Below are 19,208 nucleotides of genomic sequence, written 5' to 3'. Positions count from 1 at the left end.
ATGGGTTTAGAAATAGTAAGATAGTGCAGATCAACACGTGGCTGAAGACATGGTGCAGGAGGGAGGGCTTCAGATTTATAGATAATTGGGCAGTTTTCCAGGGAGGGTGGGATCTATTCCAGTGGGACGGTTTACATCTGAACTGGAGGGGGACAAATATTCTTGCAGGTAGGTTTGCGAGAGAGGCTCCAGTGGGTTTAAACTAGATATGAGGGGGGAGGGGAGAGTGTAGGAACAGAAGTATGAGAGAAGGAAGAAAAAGAAGACAGTAAAGTTCTTTGTACTGTTAGAGATAAATGGAGAATTTCTTAAATGCATTTATGTTAATGCTAGGAGCATTGTAAGAAAGGTGGATGAGCTTAGAGCATGGATTGATACCCGGAAATGTGATGTTGTAGCTATTAGTGAAACATGGTTGCAGGAGGGGTGTGATTGGCAACTAAATATTCCTGGATTTCATTGCATCAGGTGTGATAGAATTGGAGGGACAAGAGGGGGAGGTGTTGTGTTGCTTGTCAGAGAAAATATTACAGTGGTGCTCCAGCAGGATAGATTAGAGGGCTCATCTAGGGAGGCTATTTGGGTGGAATTGAGGAATGGGAAAGGTGTACTAACACTTATATGGGGTGTATTATAGACCACCTAATGGGGAGCAAGAATTGGAGGAGCAAATTTGTAAGGATATAGCAGATATTTGAAGTAAGCACAGGGTTGTGATTGTGGGAGATTTTAATTTTCCACACATAGACTGGGAAGCCCATACTGTAAAAGGGATGGATGGTTTGGAGTTTGTAAAATGTGTGCAGGATAGTTTTTTGAAGCAATACATAGAGGTACTGACTAGAGAAGGGGCAGTGTTGGATCTTCTGTTAGGGAATGAAATAGGTCAGGTGACGAGGGTATGTGCTGGGGAGCACTTCAGGTCCAGTGATCACAATGCCATTAGTTTCAATATAATTATGGAGAAGGATAGGACTGGGCCAGGTTTGAGATTTTTGATTGGAGAAAGGCTAACTTTGAGGAGATGTGAAAGGATTTAGAAGGAGTGGATTGGGACAATTTGTTTTATGGGAAGGATGTAATAGAGAAATGGAGGTCATTTAAAGGTGAAATTTTGAGGGTACAGAATCTTTATGTTCCTGTTAGGTTTAAAGGAAAGGTTAAAAGTTTGAGAGAGCCATGCTTTTCAAGGGATATTAGAAACTTAGTTAGGAAAAAGAGAGAGATCTACAATAAATATAGGCAGCATGGAGTAAATGAGGTGCTCGAGGAATATAAAGAATGTAAGTAGAATCTTAAGAAAGAAATTAGAAAAGCTAAAAGAAGATATGAGGTTGCTTTGGCAAGTAAGGTGAAAATAAATCCAAAGGGTTTCTACAGTTATATTAATAGCAAAAGGATAGTGAGGGATAAAATTGGTCCCTTAGAGAATCAGAGTGGACAGCTATGTGTGGAGCCGAAAGAGATGGGGGAGATTTTGAACAATTTCTTTTCTTCGGTATTCACTAAGGAGAAGGATATTGAATTGTGTAAGGTAAGGGAAACAAGTAGGGACGTTATGGAAGCTATGACGATTAAAGAGGAGGAAGTACTGGCGCTTTTAAGGAATATAAAAGTGGACAAATCTCCGGGTCCTGACAGGATATTCCCTAGGACCCTGAGGGAAGTTAGTATAGAAATAGCAGGGGCTCTGACAGAAATATTTCAAATGTCATTAGAAACGGGGATGGTGCTGGAGGATTGGCGTATTTCTCATGTGGTTCCATTGTTTAAAAAGGGTTCTAAGAGTAAACCTAGCAATTATAGGCCTGTCAGTTTGACGTCAGTGGTGGGTAGTGGAAAGTATTCTTAGAGATGGTATATATAATTATCTGAATAGACAGGGTCTGATTAGGAACAGTCAACATGGATTTGTGTGTGGAAGGTCATGTTTGACAAATCTTTTTGAATTTTTTGAAGAGGTTACGAAGAAAGTTGATGAGGGTAAAGCAGTGGATGTTGTCTATATGGACTTCAGTAAGGCCTTTGACAAGGTTCCGCACGGAAGGTTAGTTAGGAAGGTTCAATCGTTAGGTATTAATATTGAAGTAGTAAAATGGATTCAACAGTGGCTGGATGGGAGATGCCAGAGAGTAGTGGTGGATAACTGTTTGTCAGGTTGGAGGCCTGTGACCAGTGGTGTGCCCTAGGGATCTGTACTGGGTCCAATGTTTGTCGTATACATTAATGATCTTGATGATGGGGTGGTAAATTGGATTAGTAAGTATGCAGATGATACTAAAGTAAGTGGCATTGTGGATAATGAAGTAGGTTTTCAAAGCCTGCAGAGAGATTTAGGCCAGTTAGAAGAGTGGGCTGAACGATGGCAGATGGAATTTAATGCTGATAAGTGTGAGGTGCTACATTTTGGTAGGAATAATCCAAATAGGACTTGCATGGTAAATAGTAGGGCATTGAAGAATGCAGTAGAACAGAGTGATCTAAAGCTTTTGGTATGCTGGCCTTTATAAATCAGAGCATTGAATATAGGAGTTGGGATGTAATGTTAAAATTGTACAAGGCATTAGTAAAGCCGAATTTGGAGTATTATGTACAGTTCTGGTCACCAAATTATAGGAAAGATGTCAACAAAATAGAGAGAGTACAGAGGAGATTTACTAGAATGTTACCTGGGTTTCAGCACCTAAGTTACAGGGAAAGGTTGAACAAGTTAGGTCTTTATTCTTTGGAGCATAGAAAGTTGAGGGGGGTACTTGACAGAGGTATTTAAAATTATGAGGGGGATAGATAGAGTTGACGTGGATTCGCTTTTTCCATTGAGAGTAGGGGAGATTCAAACAAGAAGACATGAGTTGAGAGTTAGGGGGCATAAGTTTAAGGGTAACATGAGGGGGAACTTCTTTACTCAGAAAATGGTAGCTGTGTGGAACGAGATTCCAGTAGAAGTGGTAGAGGCAGGTTCGGTATTGTCATTTAAAGTAAAATTGGATAGGTATATGGACAGGAAAGGAATGGAGGGTTATGGACTGAGTGCAGGCCAGTAGGACTAGGTGAGAGTAAGCGTTCGGCCTGTTTCCATGCTGTAGTTGTTATATGGTTATAATATGGCAATGGAATAAAGAGAATTACAGAGGCATCACAGAGGAGCTGGCCCAGGTGGATTGGAAGAGGATACTGCTAGGAATCAAGTCAAGTCACTTTTTATTGTCATTTCGACCATAACTGCTTGTACAGTATGCAGTAAAAACAAGACAATGTTTTTCAGGACCATGGTGCTACATGAAACAACACAAAAAACTACACTAGACTACAGACCTACCCAGGACTGCATAAAGTGCACAAAACAGTGCAGGCATTACAATAAATAATAAGCAAAACAATAGGCACAGTAGAGGGCAGTAAGTTGGTGTCAGTCCAGACTCTGGGTATCGAGGAGTCTGATGGCTTGGGGTAAGAAACTGTTACAAAGTCTGGTTGTGAGAGCCCAAATGCTTCGGTGCCTTTTCCCAGATGGCAGGAGGGAGAAGAGTTTGTATGAGGGGTGCATGGGGTCCTTCATAATGCTGTTTGCTTTGCGGATTTAGCGTGTGGTGTAAATGTCTGTAAGGGGAGGAAGAGATGATCTTCTCAGCTGACCTTACTTTCCGCTGCAGGGTCTTGCAATCTGAGATGGTGCAGTTTCCAAACCAGGCAGTGATGCAGCTGCTCAGGATGCTCTCAGTATAACCTCTGTAGAATGTGGTGAGGATTGGGGATAGGAGATGGACTTTCCGCAGCCTTCGTAGTAAGTAGAGATGCTGCTGGGCTTTCTTTGCTATGGAGCTGGTGTTGAGGGGCCAGGTGAGATTCTTTGCCAGGTGAACACCAAGAAGTTTGGTGTTCTTATCTACCGAAGAGCTGTCGCTGTTCAGAGGAGAGTGGTCGCTCCATGCCCTCCTGAAGTCAACAACCATCTTTTTTGTTTTGTTCACATTCAGAGACAGGTTGTTGGCTCTGGACCAGTCCGTTAGCTGCTGCACCTCCTCTCTGTATGCTGACTCGTTGTACTTGCTGATAAGACCCACCACGGTTGTGTCATCGGTGAACTTGATGATATGGTTCGAGCTGTGTGTTACAGCACAGTTGTGGGTCAGCAGAATGAACAGCAGTGGACTGAGCGCACAGCCCTGGGGAGCCCCAGTGCTCAGTGTGATGGTGTTGGAGATGCTGCTTCCGATCTGGACTGACTGAGGTCTCCCAGTCAGGAAGTCTAGTATCCAGTTGCAGAGGGAGGTGTTCAGGCCCAGTAGGCTCAGCTTTCCAGTCAGTTTCTGAGGAATGATTGTGTTAAATGCTGTCTATGAACAGCATTTGAACATACATGTCTTTTTTGTCCAGGTGGGTTAGGGCCAGGTGGAGGGTGATGGCAATGGCGTTGTCTGTTGAACGGTTGGGACGGTATGCAAACTGCAGCCGGTCCAGTGAGGGGGGGGGGGGGTCAACAGGGTCTTGATGTGCCTCATGATGAGCCTCTTGAAACACTTCATGATGATGCATGTGAGTGCAACGGGATAGTAGTCATTGAGGCAGGACACTGAAGATTTCTTCAGCACAGGGATGATGGTGGCGGCCTTGAAGCAAGTTGGAACGACAGCGCTGCTCAGGGAGATGTTGAAGATGTCAGTGAGAACATCTGCTAGCTGGTCTGCACATCCTCTAAGCACTCTGCCAGGAATATTTCTGGTCCAGCAGCCTTCCATGGGTTGACCCTGCACAGGTTTCTCTTCACATCAGCCACAGTGAGACACAGTAACTGGTCATTTGGAGGAGGGGTGGACTTCCTTGCTGCCATGTCATTTTCCACTTCAAAATTAACGTAGAAGTTGTTCAGCACATCTTGGAGGTAGGTATCACCCTCATAGTCAGGTGATGTTGTCCTGTAGTAAGTGATGTCCTGAATGTTGCCGCTGTCCTGGAAGTGGCTGTGGATTTGCTGGGCGTGTGCACGCTTTGCTTCTTTGATGGTCTGGGACAGTTTGGCCTTTGTTGTTGTTAGGGCTGCCTTGTCACCTGCTCTGAAGGTGGAGTCATGGGTCCTCAGCAGCGCATGCATCTCTGCAGTCATCAGTGTCTTCTGGTTAGCGAGTGTACTGATGGTCTTGGACACAGTGACATCATTGATGCACTTGCTGATGTAGCTAGTCACTGATGCTGTGTACTCCTCTAAGTTGGTAGAGTTGCCATCAGTTGTAGCCTTCCTGAACATGTGCTCAAAGCAGTCTTGAAGAGCAGAGATGGCTCCTGGTGGCCAGGTTTTCACCTGCTTCTGAACTGGTCTGGAGCACCTGACGAGCGGTCTGTCTGCTGGGATTAGCATAACAGAGATGTGGTTTGAGTAACCGAGGTGGGGTCAGGGCTCTGCCTGGTACGCATCGGGGATGCTTGTGTAAACAAGGTCCAACGTGTTCTCCTCTCTCATTGCAAAGTCCACATACTGATGGAATTTGGGGAGCACTGACTTGAGGTTCATGTGGTTAAAATCTCCGGCGACAATAAATAGTCCATCAGGGTGTGCGTTCTGCAGCTTGCTAATAGCTCCATAAGGTTCACAGAGCGCCTCCTTAGCATTAGCAGAGTAAGAGTAGAGATGGCTGAAGTTTCTAGGTATAGTTTACAAGGTGTAAGATAGATATGTCACACAGAAGTAGTTCTCAAATGGCAAGGGCAGGCAACCGTGGCTGACAAGTAAAGTTAAGGACTGCATAAAAGCCATGGAAAAGGGATATAAGGTAACAAAAATGAGTGGGAAGGTGGATGATTGGGAAGCTTCTAAAGTTCATCAAGAGGCAACTAAAAAGCTATAAGAAGGGAAAAGATGAAATGAGGGCAAACTAGCCAATAATATAAAGCAGGATACCAAAAGATTTTTCAGTTATATAATGAATAAAATGGAGGTGAGAGTTGATATTGGACCACTGAAGAATGATGCTGGTGAGTAATGGGGACAAAGTAATGGCAGATGAACTTAATGGGTACTTTGCACCTGCCTTCATTGTGGAAAACATGAGCAGTGTGCCAGAGTTCCGTAAGTGTCAGGGAGCAGAAATAAGTGCAATTGCTATTACAAAGGAAAAAGTGCTAAGCATACTGAAAGGTCTTAAGGTGGATAAGTCACCTGGACCAGATGGACTACATTCCAGAGTGCTGAGACTGGTTGCTGAAGAGAATAGATGCATTGGTCATGATCCCTTGATTCTGACAAAGTCCCAGAGGACTGAAAAATTGCAAATGTCACTTCTTGAGAAGAAGGCAAAAGAAAGGAAATTATAGGCTAGTTTTAGCCTAAGTTCAGTGGTTGGGAAAGCGTTGGAGTCTATTATTAAGGATGAGACTTTGGGGTATTTGGAGCATGGTTTCTGGAAAGGGGAATCTTTCCTGACAAATCTATTAGAGTTCTTTGAGGAAGTAACAAGCAGGATGGATAAAGCCGATGTCATTTACTTCGATTTTCAGATGTTTGATGGGTGCCACACATGAGGCTGCTTAGCAAGATAAAATCCTATGGTGTTATGGGAAAGATATTGGCATGGATAGAGGAATGGCTGACTAGCAGGAAGCTTCGATTGGGAATAAAAGGGGCCTTTTCTGGTTGGTTGCTGTTTTGCACTTTTCACATTGCTTGTCAATAATTTGGATAATGGAATTGATGACTTTGTGGCAAAGTTTGCGGATGACATGAAGATGGGTGGAGGGGTAGCTCATGCTGAGGAAGCATTGCGATTGCAGCAGGATTTTGACAAATTGGAAGATTAGGCAAAAAAGTGGCAGATGGAATACAGTGTTGGGTAAATGTATGATAATGCATTTTGGTAAAAGGAACAATAGTGCAGACTATCATCTAAATAGGGAGAAGGTTCAAACATCAGAGGTGCAAAGGGACTTGAGTCCTCGTGCAAAATTCCCAGAAGGTTAATTTACTTGTTGAGAAGGCAAATGCAATGTAGGCATTTATTTCAAGGGGAACAGAATATAAAAGCAAGGAGATAATGCTGAGCTTTTATAAGACACTAGTCAGTTTGCACTTGGAGTATTGTCAACAGTTTTGGGCCCCATGTCTCAGAAAGGATGTGTTGTCATTGGAGATAGTCCAGAGGAGGTTCATGAGGATGATTCCAGGAATGAAGGGGTTAACATGAAGAGCATTTGGGAGCTCTGGGCCTGTATTCACTGGAATTTAGAAGAATACAGGGTAATCTCATTGAAACCTACTGAAAGTTAGAAGGACTAGATAGGGTGGATGTGGAAAGGATGTTTCCTGCGGTGGGGGTTTCCAGAACTAGACAGCACAGCCTCAGAATTGAGAGGGAACCATTTAGAGAAGAGGTAAGGAGGAATTTTTTTTAGCCAGAGACTAGTAAATTTGTGGAATGCTTTGCCACAGGATGCAGTGCAGGCCAAGTCTATGGGTATATTTAAGGTGAAAGTTGATAGTTTCCTGATCGCTCAGGACATCGAAGGATATGGCAAGAAGGCAACTGTATGTGGTTGATTAGGATCCAGGATCAGCCATGATGGAATGGTAGAACAGACTTGATGGGTTTAATGGCCTAATTCTGCTCCTATGTCTTATGGTCTGACTATAGTTTTGTGATTATTCAGGTAATTTGGGTTTGATAAGACTTACAGATTAGTCTGAGATCAGTTCTAGTTAACCCCAAATGAAGCCTGAGGTGAAAGTGTACTGTAAGTCGTGCATCTGATGTGCTCAGAGGAAGACACTGCCTACAAGAGTTGCTCCATTATCTCATTTAGAGTGTGGGTCCATTTTATTATGTGTATGGATTTCCTTTCCATAAAGCCTGATTCCAGCAATGCTGCAAATATTTTAGTCATCATCAATCACTACACCAGATGTGCTCAAGCCTTAAACACAAAGAATCAGAGGGCATCCACAGTTGCCAAAGTGTTTTGGGAGAACTATTTTGTTCATTACGATCTCCCAAGAAGAATATACGGTGATCAGGGAAAAGATTTTGAGTCAACTCATACATGAGTTACAAAGCATGCTTGGAGTCAAGAAGTTGAGACCCATCCCCCGTCACTCTCAGGGTGATCCCCAGCCTGAAAGGTTCAATCATACATTTTTAGACTTGCTTGGAACCCTGGATATCTTCAAAAAGAACAAATGATTTAGATGATGGAATAGATGGCTTTGTTGCCAAGTTTGCAGATGATGTGAAGAATGGTGGAGGGGAAGGTAGTGCTGAGGAAATGGGTAGACTGCAGAGGGACTTAGAAAGATTAGGAGAATGGGGCAAGAAAGTGGTAAATGAAATACAATGTTGGAAAATGTATGGTCATGCACTTTGGTAGTAGAAATAAATGTGCGGATTACTTTCTAAACAGGGAGTCTGAAATGCAGAGGGACTTGGGAGTCCTTGTGCAGAACACCCTGAAGGTTAACTTGCAGGTTGAGTCAGTGGTGAGGAAGGCAAATGCCATGTTAGCATTCATTTCAAGAGGTCTAGAATACAAGAGCAAGGATGTGATTCTGAGGCTTTCTACGGCTCTGACGAGGCCTCACTTTGAGTATTGTGAACAGTTTTAGGCCCCTCATCTTAGAAAGGATGTGCTGGCATTGGAGAGGGTCCAGAGGAAGTTCACAAGGATGATTCCAGGAATGAAAGGGTTATCATACGAGAAACTTTTGATGGCTCTGGGTCTGTACTCGCTGGAATTCAGAAGGATGAGGGGGGATCTCATTGAAACCTTTTGAATGTTGAAAGGCCTAGACAGAGTAGATGTGGAAAGGATGTCTCCCATGGTGGGAGAGTCTAGGACTCTAGGGCACAGCCTCAGGATAGAGAGCTGCCCTTTCAAAATAGATGCAGAGAAATTTCTTTAGCCAAAGGGTGGTGAATTTGTGGAATTTGTTGCACATGCAGCTGTCGAGGCCGGGTCATTAGGTGTATTTAAGGCAGAGATTGATAGGGTCTTGATTGGATATGGCATTAAAGGTTACGGGGAGAAGGCTGGGAACTGGAGTTGAGGAGGAAATTTTTTTTTAAAAGGATTAGCCATGATTGAATGGCAGAGCAGACTCGATGGGCCAGATGGCCTAATTCTGCTCTTACGTCTTATGGTCTTATTTGGGACACTGCAACTGTACACAGAATGAAGCTACCAAATCATTGTCATACTATTTGATGTTCAGACGTGAAGTGAGATTGCCTGTAAATCTCTGTTCTGGAGCCAGCAGTGAAGACTTGCCATCTGAAGATGCATCTTAAGTATGTGTCTAACATGAGGAAAGAACTGCAAAGGGCTTTTGAGCTAGTAGCAGTTTCTGCTACCGTACAAAATCAAGGAAACAAGAGGAGATATGATCAAAAGTTTAGGTTCTCTCAACTGATGCCTGGAGACACAGTTTTTATAAGAAATTTGGGACTACCAGGAAAGCATAAGTTGGCTGACCACTGTGCCTATGCCTTATGTAGTGGAGAGCCAGACGCCAAATGTGCTAGAGGCCAGAAGATGGGAATAGCCCTGTCAAAATTCTCCATTGAACTCACCTTTTTCCCCTAGGGCAGCATGTTGACCCAGAGCATGACATGGAATCCACACCTAGTAGGAGAACTCTGCACAGAAGGAGAATAGAAAGGCAATCAGAAGAAAAGCCTGAAAAGGACCCAACCACTGAATGCCGTATGGACTCACAGGATGAGAAATTGGAGGTGTGGTATACATTACCCTATACAAACTCCTGAAGAATTGAAGAGATTCCTAAATCTCCCAACCCTGACTCGGATGTAGCAGAGGAACTAGCAGTGGACAAGCAGATGTGATGCTAGACAGTGAAGGGAAGCTGGGCTCCAACGTAATTGGTGATCAAGCTGAGCTCAGTCAGGTGATGGAAGACCTGATTTGCCAGAAGGCTTGAGTAATGGACAAGGGGAGACATCTCCAAGTAGACAGAAAAGGTTCCAAGGAGTGCCTGAGGCTAAAGATAAGGTAAGGTCTCAGAGTCAGGAAGCCCCCAGATAGGCTGGACTATGATACACCACAGAAACATTGTGTCTATCCCCATAGTGAGATATGTTATTGCCAGCTACAAAAGGGTTTGGGGGTCCTGAAATCATGAAATTCATTTGAATAGTGTTTTATTAATAATGGTTTGATAAGTTTCAAAGTCATGAGGATATGACTATTTTTGGTGGGGTGCGAATGCTTTGGTTAATGCTGTGGGTTTTTTTCATTTAGTAGCTTTCTATAAAAGTGGTGTGTTTTGCTGGTAGAATGTTTCAGTTTTGGATAAGATAAGGGGCTATGATGTTCAACTTAGGAATGCTATGTCAACCAACCAGGATAGTGGAATTAGGAGAAGATTCTAGAGAACAGGGTAGAGAGAGATTTGTGACAGACACTGGTGGGGCTTGTGGTTCTTTTTGGTGGGAAATGCAGAGGGGAGAGATCGCCATAGGATTTGTAAAATGAATTCTGTCTTCCTTACAATTGTGTCTTCCCGTTGGATCAAATCCATCGAAGGAGTCAAAGAGGAAGTTCTACTGGTGATGAGAATTCAGTTCCATGAGTAACAGTCATATCCAGTTTTTGGACAATACAAGCTCCAACGCATGTGCACATTTAGACTGGTTTAATTGTAATGGGCCCTTTCAGTTTTTTCTTTTGTTTATTAATAGCTGTTTGATAAAGCTGAAATTAGTAAATACACTTTCTTTATAATTGTATGTGTTATTGTTTGCTGATGGATAACTGTGTATGAGCAGTATTTATACAGCATTCACTCAGATTAGGGTTCCATTAATCAAAACATCCCAACTTTCCTGTTTAGTTGAACCTAAATCATACCAACCCTAGAGGTATATGGTTTAAGAAAAGTGGTCTTGGGGGACGTCACATGATGACGTAGGATCGAGATGTGGAAATCTAGCTCTCCCATAAAAACTAGTAAAATAAAGTTTAAGTGAAGAAGAGTTAATAAATACTTTCAAAAAATTACTTATAAACAACTCAGGACTATTTTTAGATATGTCTCCTAAACAGAAACAGAAGAGAACTACTACTTTGAAGACAGCGCGAATTGGCAAAGAAAGAGGGCCGACCATTAAGACGGAACCTCGTACTCAAGTTGGATCTCTTCTCGGTGAAGTACACATCGCCTCCAGCAGTGCAGAACGGGAAACTGCTGCAATGTCAACAGTCTCTAAGAAGAAACAGCAGGAACTGCACATGCGTGAAGAAGCGGGCATGCGCAAACAGGTGCAAACAAAACTACAAGTTCCAGCTGCAACTGAAAGTGAAAGTGGAACGGAAGTAGAATCAGACTCTCTGGAGAACATAGATGAGGAAAAAGAGGAAGAAGAAGAACAGGAAGAAATTAAAAGTGGAGGACTTTCTGGAGACATAAGAAAAGCCCTGATACAAATAACGCATGAATTAAAAGCATTAAAAGTAATAAAAACAGATATTAAAAATATTAAGATTATGCTTGATAAGGTCGTGAAAAAACAGAAGAAAATGGATAAGAAAGTTAAAAAGTTGGAAGAAAAAACGGGAGACACCGCTGAAAGAGTGGACAAGATGGAAGATAATATCCTTGCCTGGACATCAGAAAGAAAACGGTTGTTGGAAAAAGTGGATGTGCTTGAAAATTTTAGCAGATGAAACAATATAAAGATTGTTGGTCTTAAAGAAGGTATAGAGGGAGAAGATCCAATAAAATTCTTTCAAAAATGGATCCCGGAAACTTTGGAAATAGAAGAGGGAAGTCAGTTAATTGAAATCGAAAGGGCTCATAGAGCTTTAAGACCAAAGCCCCAACAAGATCAAAACCCACAATCAATCTTGATAAAATGTTTAAGATATCAAGATAAAGAAAGGATCTTGAAGGCAGCTGCCCAAGGTGCCAGAAAGAGAAATGGGCCATTGATGATAGAAGGGAAAAGAGTTCTTTTCTATCCTGACTTAAGTTATGACCTTTTGAAGAGGAGGAAGGAATTTAACCCAGTGAAAAAAGTCTTATGGGAAAAGGGTTATAAATTTATACTGTGCTAATATGTGATTATACATTGTCAAATCTTTTCGGAATTATGGACTCATGAATATTTACGCACCAAATGAAAATGATGCAAAATTCATACAAGAAGCTTTTTTAAATTTGGCTGACGCACGTGATAAAATATTAATAGGTGGAGACTTTAACTTTTGTCTAGACCCAGTTCTAGATAGGTCAATTAAGATTGTTACAAAATCAAAAGTAGTAAAACTAACTTTATCATTGATGGAAGATTTAAATTTGATTGATATATGGAGAAGAATTAATCCAAGAGAAAGAGATTATTCATTTTATTCAAATAGACATAAAACTTATTCAAGGATTGATTTTTTTTCTTATTATCAATGAATATTCAGGATAGAGTGAAAAGTGTGGAATATAAAGCGAGAATACTGTCAGATCATTCCCCTTTGATAATGACAATGATAATGATGGATAAAGAGGAACTGATTTACAGATGGAGATTTAATTCAATATTATTAAAACATCAAGATTTTTGTGATTTTATGGAAAAACAGATTCAATTTTTTCTGGATACAAACTCACATTCAGTTGAAGATAAATTTATATTATGGGAAGTGATGAAAGCATTTTTGAGGGGCCAGATAATAAGTTATACTTCTAAAATTAAGAAGGAATATATGGTAGAAATAGATCAATTAGAAAAAGAGATTACAAAATTAGAAAAAGAATCTCAAAGATATATGACAGAAGAAAAACGAAGACAACTTGTCAATAAGAAGCTACAATATAATACGCTCCAGACATACCGAACAGAAAAAGCAATTATGAGAACTAGACAGAGATATTACGAATTAGGTGAAAGATCACATAAGATTCTTGCTTGGCAGTTGAAAACAGAGCAGGCTTCTAAAACAATAAATGCAATTAGAACAAGTGCAAATAAAATTACTTACAAACCTTTAGAAATTAATGAAACCTTTAAAAAAAATTTTATTCCGAATTATATCAATCGGAATCACAAAATGAGGTTGTTAAGATAGAAAGACTTTTATCACAAATAACTCTTCCAAAATTGAATTCGGAAGAACAGAAAGGATTAGATATGCCCTTTACATTAAAAGAGCTCTAGGATCACTCCAGAGTAATAAATCTCCAGGAGAAGATGGCTTTCCACCTGAATTTTATAAAAAATTTAAAGATTTATTAATCCCTCCCTTTATGGAGTTAATATATCAAGCAGAAAGAACACATAAACTTCCAGAATCTTTTTTGACAGCAATCTTTACAGTATTGTCAAAAAAAGATAGAGATCCTTTAAAACCAACATCATATAGGCCTATTTCATTGTTGAACACGGATTATAAAATAATAGCAAAAATTTTATCTAATAGATTATCTAAATATTTACCAAAATTAATACATATGGATCAAACAGGCTTTATTAAAAATAGACAATCGGCAGACAATGTAACTCAGTTACTTAGCATAATTCATTTGGCACAAAAGAGGGAGGAAATGAGTGTGGCAGTTGCTTTGGATGCAGAAAAAGCATTTGATAGATTGGAATGGGACTTTTTATTTAAGGTATTGGAAAAATATGGGTTAGGAAAATCTTTTATTAACTGGATTAAAACCTTAAATACTAGTCCCAAAGCTAAAATAGTGACAAATGGCCAAATTTCAACATCATTCCAGTTAACAAGGTCAACTAAACAAGGCTGTCCATTATCACCTGCCCTATTTGTATTAGTGATAGAACCATTAGCTGAATTAATTAGAACAGATTCAGATATTATGGGCTTCAGAGTTAACCGGAAGGAATATAAGATTAATCTATTGTTGATGATGTTCTGATTTATCTAACAAAATTATCTTTTAGATTGGAAGAATATGGGAAAATATCAGGGTATAAAGTAAACTGGGATAAAAGTGAAATTTTACCCCTTACTAAAGAAGATTATAGTCAATGTCGATTAGTAACTCAATTTAGATGGCCGATAAATGGCATAAAATATTTAGTTACAAGAGTTGATAACGACATATTTAATTTATATAAATTAAATTACTTGCCATTATTGAAAAAAATTCAAGAAGATTTTGATAAATGGATGATGTTACCAGTAACATTAGTAGGTAGAGTTAATGCTTTAAAAATGAATATATTTCCTAGATTACAGTATTTATTTCAAACATTACCAATACAACTACTGCAGAAGTTTTTTCAAGAGTTGAATAAATGTGTGAGGAAGCTTCTTTGGAAAGGTAAGATGTCAAGAATATCGTTGGAAAAATTGACATATAAATTTGACCTAGGAGGGTTACAACTCCCAAATTTTAAGAATTATTATAAAGCAAATCAACTTAGATTTATTGCATCTTTTTTTGATGATGATAAACCGGCATGGATTAGAATGGAGTTAGATAAGATAGGAGAAAACATACCAGAAGATTTTATATATAAATGGGATTCCAAATGGATACGGGAAAAGAAAGAATCTCTTGTATTAAAACATTTGATTAATTTATAGAATAAGATAAATGTTGATGATGAGATAAAGAAATCTTTATTAGCAAAGAGACCCTTAATTCAAAATAGACTCGTTCCTTTTACAATGGATAACCAACTTTTATATAACTGGTTTCAAAAAGGGATTAGATATATAGGTGACTGTTTTGAAGGAGGTAAACTGATGTCGTTTGATCAACTAAAGAATAAATGTAAAATATCAAATAACACTCTTTTCTGTTATTTCTAATTAAGGGATTATTTAAGAGATAAACTGGGTCAAACAATGTTAATGCCAAAGCATAATGAAATAGAAATTTTAATTCAAAAAGGAAAAATTTAAAAATTTACTACTTGTATGTATAATTTGATTCAAAAACAGACAATTAAACAAGGAATTCATAAGTCAAGACAAAAATGGGAAACTGATTTGAATATTAAAATTGATGAAACAATTTGTTCAAGACTATGCCTTGACAGTATGACAAATACAATAAATGTCCAACTTAGATTAGTACAATACAATTTTTTACATCAATTATATATTACACCACAAAAAATAAATAGATTAAACCCAAATTTATCTGATCAATGTTTTCGATGTAATCAAGAAATTGGTACTTTTTTACACTCTACTTGGTCTTGCTTTAAAATTCAACCATTTTGAATAAATTTAAGAGTTTTATTGGAACAAATTATTGGAATACAACTTCCACATAACCCAATATTATTTTTACTAGGTGATATTGAAGGGATAAAACCGAACCCTAAAAGAACAAATATCAGAAAAAATTTATAAAAATTGCATTGGCAGTAGCCAAAAAGGCTATTAGTTACTTGGAAATCAGATTCATACTTAACTGAGGACTGTTGGAATAATGAAATCTTTAGCTGCATTCCACTTGAAAAAATTACTTATAATTTAAGAAATGAATATGACATATTTCTGAAAATTTGGCACCCTTATTTACAAAAGATAGGATTAAATATATAGGCCCTTTGAAGATAAAGTTATTAGCCATTTGGGGAAAGGAATAAATATATATATTAAAGCTATTTTGAATTCCATGGAGCATGTGGGGATCTTCTGATATCCAGGCAATCTTTCTTTCTTTTCTTTCTTTTTCTCTTTTTTCTTTTTTTTAGATAGAGATGTTAAGGGGGGGAAGGGTTAAGGGGAGGGGGAGGGCTGATATTATACTCTATTATTCTATTCATTCTATGTAGTTATCTTAAAAACTGAATAAAAATATATTAAAAAAAGAAAAGTGGCCTTCTTGCTGCTGAGTCCCTATTAGCAGAGCCAGCTAACGTGCCAAGTTTGCATACAAGCTCGGAGAGGGGATATACTATTTTCCCATGAAAATGCTTCTTTTTGTATTTCCATCTATAATCCATTTGCCCATTCACTAATCTGGTCATATCAATTTTCAGACTTTTTATATCCTCCTCACAATTCATTTTCACACGTATGTTTGTATTATGAGCAAACCTCATTGGCAGACCTCAATCAGTGAGGATTGGTTAAAAACATCTCATTCTTGTTGATCATCAACACGTGCACCTCAAAGCTGTGTTCTTAGCACCCCCCCCCCCCACCCCACCGGCTCTGTTCTTTATATACATGTGACTGTGTGGCTAAGCAGAGTTTTAATGCCGTATACAAATTTGCCAATGACACCACTTTTGTAGAAATCAGAGGTGATGTTTTTGTACTACAGTATAGTGTTGCTTTACTGTTGTGATTAGGGTTGTGCAGGTTGGTTCAAAGTAATATGACAATAAATTTGACTTTGACTTGGATATACTCAGTTCACTTACTCCAGCTATGTAGATATTTCAAATCCATCAATGTATGCTAACACATTAAAGACAAATAGTCAATAGCAAACAATCTGTGTTGCCATAAGAAAAATATACAAATTACTCCTTGATGCTTCTAGTTCTAAAAATAATTGGATACTTTATTTTCAAACAGGAACGGTGCCTTCGATATGAGATGCAAAGAAAGGCAGAAGAACAAGTTAGTCAGTTACAAGTTGAAATGAGGCAATTGATGCAACAAAGACAGGTATGCAGAACATAGCACAACACGAGCAGGATCTTCTGCCTACGAATTAAATAAACACCCCTAACTAATCCTTTCTGCCTACACAAGGTCACATATCCCTCCATTGTCTGCGTTTTCATGTGCCATTCTATGAGCCTCGTAAATGCATCTCTCATGTTTGCCACCATCACCCTGGTAGCACACTCCAGGCATCCACCACACTGTTATTTTTTTTTAAAAAGCCCCGCACATCTCCTTTGACCATACCTCCTCTCAACATTAATGCATACTCTTGAGTATTGGACATTTTGACCCTATGGAAAATGATACCAGCTATTTACTCCATCTATGCCTCTGAAACTTCTATCAAGTTCCAACCTTAGTTTCTGCCGCTCCAGAGAAAATAACCCAAATGTCCAACGTCTCTTTATAGTACATGCCCTCTAATCCAGGCAACATCCTGGTGTACCACTTCTGTACGGATTACAAATCCCCCATATCCTTACTCTAATAGGGCAACTAGAACTGAATGCAATATTACAGCTATTATAAAGCTGTAATTTAACTTCTGACTCATGAAATTCTTCTCTTAAATGTCTTTACCACCCTATCAAGTTGTTCAGCCACTTTCAGGAAGACACAGCAATGGACTCCAAAATCCCTCTATACATCAACATTGTTAAGTCTCCTGCCATTAACAGTGTACTTTCTCTTTCCATTTGATCCTTCAAAGTGCAGCACCTCATATTTGGATGGATTAAGCTCCAACTGCCATTTCCCTGCCCATATCAGCAACTAATCTCTATCCCGCTGTATAGTTTGGCAATTTTCTACTCTATCCACAGCACCACCGATCTTTATATCAACTACAAACTTTCTAACCCATGCACCGATGTTTTCATCTAAATCATATATATGGTCCCATTATGGATCCCTGTGCAATACCACCACTCAAGGACCTTCAGCCTAAGTCCTATCAACCACTACCCTCTCCCTCCACTTTCTATGAATAAGCCAATTCTGGATTGAAACAGATAAGTCTCTGTGAATCCCATGCATTTTAATCTTCTGAATGAGCCTACCTCACCAAAATTTGTGTACACAGCATCCATAGTTCTACCATCATGAATCACTTTTTAACACTTCCTTTAAAAAAAAAACTCAGTCAAGCTAGCATGACAGAACCTACCCTCACAAAGTCTTGCTGACTTCCTAATTAGGCCATAGTTTTCTAATTTGTCATGAAGCCAATCCCTAAGAATCCTCTTCAATAAATTCCCTACCACTGACCTATGTCTCACTATTTTATAGTTTCAAGGATTATTTTCATTTCCCTTCTTAAACAAAACAACATTAGCTACCTGTCAGACCTTCAGAACATTACCTCTGGCTAGAGAGAACATAATGAGTTTGCTCAAGGCCCTCAGAGTACATATTAAGGAACTGGGTCTGCAGCGTGATGACCTTCGGCTCATATGGGAGAATGAAAGATAGGAGCTACAGAAAGGTAGTCACCCCTAGGTTGCAGAAGGCAGGTAACTGGGTGATTGTCAAAAGAAGGAAGGCAAACGGGAAGCCAGTGCAGAGTACCCACTAGAATTTAGAAGAATGAGGGGATTTCATTGAAACCTATCAAATGTTGAAAGGATTAGATAAGGTGGATGTGGAGAGGATGTTTCCTATGGTGGAGGTATCCAGAACTAGGGGGCACAGCCTCAAAATTCAGGGGAGACCTTTTAGAACAAAGGTAAAGAGGAATTTTTTAGTCAGAGTGTAGTGAATCTGGAATGTTCCGTAGAAATATAGAAAACCTACAACACAATACAGGCCCTTTGGCTCATAAAGCTGTGCTGAACATGTCCCTCCCTTAGAAATTACCTAGGGTTGCCTGTAGCCCTCTATTTTTCTGAGCTCCATGTACCTGTCCAGGAGTCTCTTAAAAGACCCTAACATATCCGCCTCCACCACTGTTGCCGGCAGCCCATTCCATGCACTCACTACTCTCTGCGTGTAAAAAAACAACAAACAACCAACCAACTTATCCCTGACATCTCCTCTGTACCTACCTCCAAGCACCTTAAAACTGTGCTCTCTCATGCTTGCCATTTCAGCCCTGAGAGGAAGCTTCTGTCTATCCACATGATCAATGCTTCTCATCTTCTACACCTCTATCAGGTTACCTCTCATCCTCCGTCGCTCCAAGGACAAAAGGCCAAGTTCACTCAACCTATTCTCATAAGGCATGCTCCCCAATCCAGGCAACATCCTTGTAAATCTCCTCTGCATCCTTTCTATGGTTTCCACATCCTTCCTATAGTGAGGCAACCAGAAATGAGCACAGAACTCCAAATGGGGTCTGACCAGGGTCCTATATAGCTGCAACATTACCTCTCAGCTCCTAAACTCAATCCCACGATTGATTAAGGCCAATACACCATACGCCTCCTTAACCACAGAGTCAACCTGCGCAGCTGCTGTGAGTGTCCTTTGGACTCGGACCCAAAGATCTCTCTGATCCTCCACACTGCCAAGAGTCTTACTATATTATATATAATATATATATCTTAACATGTACTATATTCTGTCATCATATTTGACCTACCAAAATGAATCACCTCACACTTATCTGGGTT

The 19,208-nt window shown here is 39.7% G+C and overlaps 1 protein-coding gene across 6 annotated transcripts in view; it reads left to right on the top strand.

Moving 5' to 3' along the window:
• The window catches only part of LOC140731559 (uncharacterized), a 281,877-nt gene that overhangs the window by 191,074 nt on the left and 71,595 nt on the right, over positions 1-19,208 (top strand). For all 6 annotated transcript variants that reach the window (XM_073053074.1, XM_073053075.1, XM_073053073.1 and 3 more), the window contains one exon: positions 16,504-16,596. In XM_073053074.1, coding sequence (XP_072909175.1) covers positions 16,504-16,596 — 93 coding nt within the window. The remainder of the gene's footprint in view (positions 1-16,503; positions 16,597-19,208) is intronic.

Source organism: Hemitrygon akajei, chromosome 8, assembly GCF_048418815.1.
Source record: "Hemitrygon akajei chromosome 8, sHemAka1.3, whole genome shotgun sequence".
Taxonomy (NCBI): Eukaryota; Metazoa; Chordata; class Chondrichthyes; order Myliobatiformes; family Dasyatidae; genus Hemitrygon; species Hemitrygon akajei.
The sequence above is the reverse complement of the archived record's forward strand: the minus strand, read 5'-3'. Positions and strand labels throughout refer to the sequence as shown.